The 6,570-nt window shown below is 66.1% G+C and overlaps 2 protein-coding genes across 2 annotated transcripts in view; one reads left to right on the top strand and one right to left on the bottom strand.

The window, feature by feature from the left end:
* The window catches only part of LOC112948100 (G protein-activated inward rectifier potassium channel 4-like), a 7,028-nt gene extending 3,611 nt beyond the window's left edge, over positions 1-3,417 (bottom strand). The window contains exon 1 of the mRNA XM_026040302.1: positions 3,395-3,417. Coding sequence (XP_025896087.1) covers positions 3,395-3,417 — 23 coding nt within the window. The remainder of the gene's footprint in view (positions 1-3,394) is intronic.
* Positions 3,418-4,889: 1,472 nt separating this feature from the next.
* Positions 4,890-5,756, top strand: CLDN25 (claudin 25). The gene has a single exon (XM_026040301.1). It carries the CDS (start codon positions 5,082-5,084, stop codon positions 5,754-5,756), a length of 675 nt encoding a protein of 224 aa, XP_025896086.1. The 5' UTR covers positions 4,890-5,081.
* The last annotated feature ends 814 nt before the right edge of the window (positions 5,757-6,570 follow it).

Below are 6,570 nucleotides of genomic sequence, written 5' to 3'. Positions count from 1 at the left end.
GCGCCCGCCGCCCCGGCCGGCCCGGCCACCTGCGCGCGGGGCACAGAGTGCGTCACTGGCACGCGGCCGCGGGCAGCAGCACAAGAGCTGCCCTGCACGCAGCCGCACAGTGCACCAAGCGGTGCACGGGGCCCGCGGAGCTCCCGCCCCGGCGGTGTCGGCCCCGCGGGCACTAATACTTTACGTTAATTGAGCTGCTTTCTCCTCCTGACAGCAGAAACTGAGCGGCAGGGAAAGGCTGTTGTGAAAGAGAGCGCCCCACAAGTTCCCCGGGGAAGCGGAGCAGGATTTTCCGGCTCGGTGGTGGTGAGGAAGCGGCATCCGTGGTGCGAGGCAGGTGGCCGTACCCTGGACCCCGGAGCTCGCAGAGTGCCCGGTGCACAGGGACTGCTCGCTGCATTCACCCAAAAGCGGCTCTGTGCGGGGCTGAGACGCGGCCCGGGGGCTGCCGCGGGGACTGGGGAAGCGCTCTGTACATCCCCTGCGGACGGGCCCGGCGCTTTGGCGGGGTGCTCACAGGGACAGCCCTCACTGCCGGCAGCGCCTGCTCTTCACTTCATTTCTCCTTGGGTAGGGTTTCATTGATGGAAGGCAGCCCCCAAGCGCTCACTCGGCCCCTGACCTCAGGGGAGCCTGAGCACCATGTGCAGGGAGCGCCCGAGAAGGCGACGCTGCTTTCAGCTCCATTAAGCGGAGAGGGAAGCCCGGGCACGGGAGGCGCCAGATGGCAAAGCCAATTACGTAACAGTGCGCGGTGCCGCCCGCTGCTTCCCGGCACCGCAGCCGCGGGGCTGCTGCGCGGGGGCACCGCCGTGCAGCCCGACCACCGCTGCGCCCGCCCAGCGCAGAGCTTCCGAGCGTGTGGCTGCTGCTCGCCGCCCACGGGAGCTCAGCCTGCCCAAACGCCTCCCGGCTTAATGGTGTTTCACCCTGTGATGCAGTGAATCCCAGCTCCATGGGGACCGAAGGGCCTCGGGAAGTGCGACGCGGCCACCGTCACCTCGTCCCGCCATTGCTGTCCCCACGCCGAGCCCGGCTCTCTCGGCCTCCCCAGGCTTGGGCCATGACCACTAGTCATCCGCAATAATCTTTTGGGGCAGTGCTCTGTCTCACAAATAATTATCTGCCTTAATTACTGCCTTCCTGAGGGCACTGGCGGCCAGCTCCGAGCCGACATCTGGCTCTCCTGTGTGCGGGTGGTGGGAGGGGGCAAAACTCTCCTTTTCCTAACAGGAAAAGCTGCAAGAGAAGAGCCTATGGGCTTGAGCAGGAGTGTAAGTGCCACAAAGAAAGCTGCAGGAGGTCTGGGGCCAGACACTTTATAAAGGCAGCAGTATTTCTGGAAAGCCCACACTCCTCTGCTTTGAGATTTCCTTTAATGCACAGGGAGGCGGCGGTCCTGCCGGAGCACTGGGGGCAGCTGTTGCCTGGGCAGCCCTGGCGCCGCCGGGTGCTCCGGCCAGGCCGGTGGGAGCTGCGGCCCTGGGGGAAATCACCCACGTGCGGAGCAGCGCCGGCCCCACGGGCTCTTCCCTGTGTGGCGGCCACACCCTCGGGGCTGCCGGCTCCAGGAAGGCTGCGGCACGGACGGGAAGGCTGCCCCGTGCCCGCTGCCTCCCGGCGCTCCCGCCTGGCAGCGCTGCTGTCCGGGACTAATCCCCGGAGGAAAGCGCTGCAAGGATCGCGTTCCCCGAGCTCCAGGGCACCCACGGGAGCAGGAAGGCGCTGCCCGTGGCGAGGGGGCTGCGGAGCCCTGGCTGCCAGTTCCCAAGCACCACCCGGGCCTCCCAAGAGCTACCTGTGCAGGGCTGGCCTTGGCCTCTCCATCCTGCTTTGAGTATTGATTATTCCCCAGGGGAAAGCTCCCCAGCACCGCCAGCTCAGGTCCCGGAGCCCGTGTGCGGAGCACGTGCACGGCCACGACCCGCACTGCCCCTGCGCGGGCACCTACCTCATCCCCGGGCACGGCGGCCGCCGCCGGGCTCCTCTCCGGGCCGCTACGGGCGCCCGCGGGCGGCCCCAGCGCAGCCCCGGGCACCCACGGGCATCTTCCCATCAGCTCTGCCGGCAAATCCCCTGCCGGGCGGCGCCGCGGGGCTTATGTGCGGCCAGGGCAGCTTGGCACAACCTCCAATCCTGCTCTGCAAGAAGAAGGTCATCCGTTAATCTGTCTCAATGACAGGCTGCATTACCTCAAGATGATTTAATCAGGAAGGCTCGGGCAGGGAGCGCACGGGCCGGGCAGCCCCGCGAGCCGCTGTGCGGGCCGGCGGTGCAGCCGCCGCCGGGCGCCTCTCGCTCCAGTGGCACGAGGCGCACGGGCAGCAGCGGCGCTGCTGGCAGCTCCGGCCCCACGCGGGGCTCCCGAGCGGCCCCTGCACCCCGGCTGCGGCCACGGGTGAGCTGGGCAGGCCCCGCGGCCCCGCGTGCTGTGGGGCAGGCGTGGGGCACAGCGGGTGCTGCAGGGGAGATGGTGCCGAGGACAGTGCCCCTGTGTCGTCTCAATCCTCCCTGCGTAGCCGCGTGGCCCCGCAGCCCCAAGGCCGGTGACAGGCACGAGCAGCAGCAGCTGGCACCGCAGCCGTGGGGACGCACACAGGGATTTCCCGGCTCTGCCGGGAACCTCTGCGACGGAGCTGAGGATTTCCCTGCTTGCCGTGACGTGCCCCGCTCCCCATCCGGCTTTAGGGCAGGATCAGCTGCGGAGGCTGGAAAACAGCCCCCTCATCCAGGTGCTTGCGTTGCTCAAGGTCTCGCGGCGCCTCTGTCGAAGTCCAATCCGGGTTATATTTAACCTGGCTTCTCTGCAGCAGGAGGGTTAAAAATAGCGAAGGTAGCACAAAAGCTATAAATAACTGCTTAGCCAGAGCCTTAAACGGCTCGAGGTTACTAATACAGCACAATTAAGTCTCCCCAAAGTGGCAGTCAGAGTTCAGGACTGGCGCGAGCAGCCTGACCCCCTCTTTTGGGGACCCTTTGACTACGGGGACAGCCGCGGGGCTGCGGACAAGCTGCACACAAGGGCAGTGCGGTTGGAGGGCACAGAGCGATGAAGCCTCGCAAAGGACGGGCTTGCACAGCTCTGGACCCTGCGGGCCACGTGCAGCGCTGCTGGCAGCTCCAGGGAGCTGGAGCCAGGCCCACGTCCTGCTTTCTGCCTGCACGGGCAACGCTCTCGCCGCAAGGAGAGCAGCGACATTTGGTGCTGCAGGACACCTGGAGAAGATGCAGCAGCAGAACAGCCCTCGGTCGCTGCCAAGCGGCACCAAGCAGGATGTGTACCCAAGAGATAAAAGTGCCTGCAGCTAAAGCAAACAGGTCCTAATGCCGCTGTTCTTCCCTGAACGACCTCCCCTCTTTTGCCCGGGTCCCGTTCCAGGAAATCATCCATCACCGTTCCAGCTGCAGCAGCTCCATCGTCGCGATGGAGCCACGGAGGGGCGGGCGCGAAGGCAGCGCGAGGGGTTTCCTGTGGCAGCCACACGCACGGGCCGGCGCCGGTGCCAAGCCCGAACTTGGGAACAGGGCTGCACATTCACCGCGCAAGGCGGCACCCTGAGCGCCCATGCTGCAGCACCCGGCAGTGCCCGCCCTGTCCCCCCGCGTCCTTTGTGAGATGGAGGCCGCAGAGGAGGAGAGATTAGGCACTAATCTCCCACGAAAATGAAACTCTGCAAGCTCCCCAGCGTGTCCCCTTCGCCTGCCTGGGCACCGCGGGACAGATGGAAGGCAGCGCAAAGGGAAAGGCAGGATCCACCTGATAACGTGCTCTATCTCTGCCTCCCCCCATCCTTTTCTTGGAACAGGTATTTCCTTCAGTGATGACTGGCACGTGCTTCCTGAGTGCACATCCTAGTGCACCCCCACGTGCTGGGGTCCCGCAGAGAGGGCCCAGCCCGGGCAGCAGCGCCCTGAGGACAGACAGTGGCAAAGCTCCTTCCAGGGACGCACGGCACCGATGAGCGACGGGCGCCGCACAGACGTTATTCCCAGGGTCTGCCCGTCCGCCCTTCTGAGCAGCAGGGACCCTTCCCGGGCCGCCCTGCTCCAAACCGGGCGCCACGGCTGCGCTCACGGCGCGTGCAAGGAGACATCGCCACGGGCAGGGCTGAGCAGGGAGGGCGGTCGAGCTCCTCGGGGCCGCCCGCTTCGCCCTGCACAAGCCCCGCTCTGCCTGCTGCGAATACGCGGGCAGGGAGCAGAACAGAGCCTGCTGGTAGGGGGCAACCCCAGCGTGCCAGGAGTAACAAGCTCTGGAGCAGGCACCGCACCCAGGTCAGCTGTGGTTGCGGCCGCTGGCCAGAGGAGCAGAGTGCTCTCACTGTCCCGTAGCTGCTCGCTGTGACCTCCCCGTGGCACCCGGTGCCGCAGGCAGCAGTGCTTGCAGCACCGGGTGCCCTCGGGGCGCAGCCGCTTGCGGGACGAGATGAAGGGGGCCGGAAAGGCTGCTGCTCCTGCGTGCTCCCGCAGCAGCTGCCGGCCGGGGCTGCGTGCGCATGGCGGCGCATTCCCGGCAAGGCTCTCGCCGCGGGGCTGCCGGGGCCTGCAGGACCTGCAAGCTTCCCCTTCGCCCTGCTGTGCGCAGTGGGGCGAGTGCGGCCCTTGGGCTGTGGGCTGTGTGCCCATGGCAAACCTGTCCCCGTGTCGTGAGCGCCAAGGGAGGAGCTGGGGCAAAGAGGACCCGCTAGCCCTAGCCCTGGCCCCGCGGCACCCGCAGCACCTGCTCCTGGCAGCTGCGAAGGCAGAGGGGCGCGAGCACGGCCCTGGTGCTGCCGTCACCGATGCGGAGCGGAGCTCGGTGCTGCTGCACCCAGTTTTTCCTGCCTGGCCAGGCGCACTCTCCTTGAAAGGCAGCAAAGGCGACGAGACATGAAAATGATCGAGGCCACACCCAGGGATCAGAGCTATAAGCGCGGGCTGCCCCCGGCCTCCCACGAAAGCGAGGCACAGAGCGCAGTGCTCGTGCGGCAGCCGCTCGCCCGGCGCGCGTCCCGCGTGCAGGACGCAGCTGCACAAGCGTTAATAGCAGAAGGCGCCGCGCGCCGACGCTTATCTCGGGCGGCCGCAGGCACAGCACCGGCATGGCTTGGAGCTGCAGCACCGCGGCGCAGGTGGCCGCGCTGCTCCTCGCGCTCTTCGGCTGGGTCTCGTCCTGCGTCACGACGTTTGTGCCGCTCTGGAAGAACCTCAACCTGGACTTGAATGAGCTGGAGATCTGGAACATGGGGCTCTGGCAGGTCTGCATCATCCAGGAGGAAGGCGCCATGGAGTGCAAAGCCCACGAGTCCTTCCTGGCGCTGCCGCCCGAGCTGCGGGCAGCGCGGGTCCTCATGTGCCTCTCCAACGGGCTGGGCTTCCTCGCGGCCATCCTCTCTGCTCTGGGGCTGGACTGCTGGAGAACGTGCGAGGAGAAAGCTGCGGTGAAGAAACGGCTGCTGCTGTGCGGAGGAGCAGCGTTTGGCACGTCCGGGGTCCTGACCCTCGTCCCGGTCTCCTGGGTCGCCTACAACACGGTGCTCGAGTTCTGGGACGAGAGCATTCCCGACATCGTGCCGCGGTGGGAGTTTGGCGAGGCGACGTTCCTGGGCTGGTTCGCCGGCTTCTTCCTCGCCGCAGGTGGGTTGCTCCTTCTCTGCACCGCCTGCCCCCGAAGGACCGAGAGGGCCCCGGCGCGCGCGGCCGCGGAGCGCGCTCTGCCCGCGCAGGCGCCGTGGGGCCACCCCGCGCACCCCAAGCACGCCGACCTCGTCATCTGAGGCTCGCCGCGCAGCGCAGCCCCCCGGCCCGCGCTCCACACCGCGCGGGACTTGCCTGGTGCTGATACGGGCTGTGGACTCCTCTCCCGCCTGGATGTCTGCGCGTTCCCTCCTCCCGCACAGCCCCGGGCAGCAGCGCGCGCTGCAGCGCCCTGCGCGCTCCAGTCTTCTGCCAAGCGGAGAGCAGTGAAGAGCACTTTGTGTTTCTGTTGTATTTGCAGTGTAGTCCCTCCTTGATTGCCCTACGTGAGCATTTCCCCTGAAATGTGCAATAGTCAGGAATGTAACTGTTGTAACATCCGCGTCCAAACTAAACAGCTCGTTCCTTGAATGTCCACTTCATCTTGATGTGTTTGGAATAAATTATTTCTGTTGTCAGCAGTGTGTATTTGTGCTCTGAAAATGTCGTTGCATTGATGCAATGTGTGGCATGAGGCAGGATACAATGTTTGCACCTTAAGGAACAACAGTGCATTCTGAAGATTGCTTTTGTTCCTCTAGAAAAGCTTAGAAAAGATGCAAACCTAAAAAGAGCGAGGTCAGGGGAAGGAAACAGTCGAGACAGAAAAAGGTGCGCTCCGAAGGCACTAAGCCTGTGGCAACATCCCGGTCACCTGCGCAATGCGCTCATCGCGGACATGAGAAAGTCATAAAAGCGGCGGGGAGCGTCCTGGCGAGCGCGGCCCCAGGCGTGCGCGGCCGCCGTGGGCGCCTGGCGCGGGGCAGGCCTGGCCGCGGCTCCCTGCCCGCGGGCGCTGCCCCTGCCGCCACGCGGCTTTCCCGGGACGAGACGCTCGCTCTCCTGGCCGCGGGA

The sequence above is a fragment of the Nothoprocta perdicaria genome, unplaced genomic scaffold, assembly GCF_003342845.1.
Source record: "Nothoprocta perdicaria isolate Ctin4 unplaced genomic scaffold, notPer1 scaffold_252, whole genome shotgun sequence".
Taxonomy (NCBI): domain Eukaryota; kingdom Metazoa; phylum Chordata; class Aves; order Tinamiformes; family Tinamidae; genus Nothoprocta; species Nothoprocta perdicaria.
This window is presented reverse-complemented; position numbering and strand designations above follow the sequence as displayed.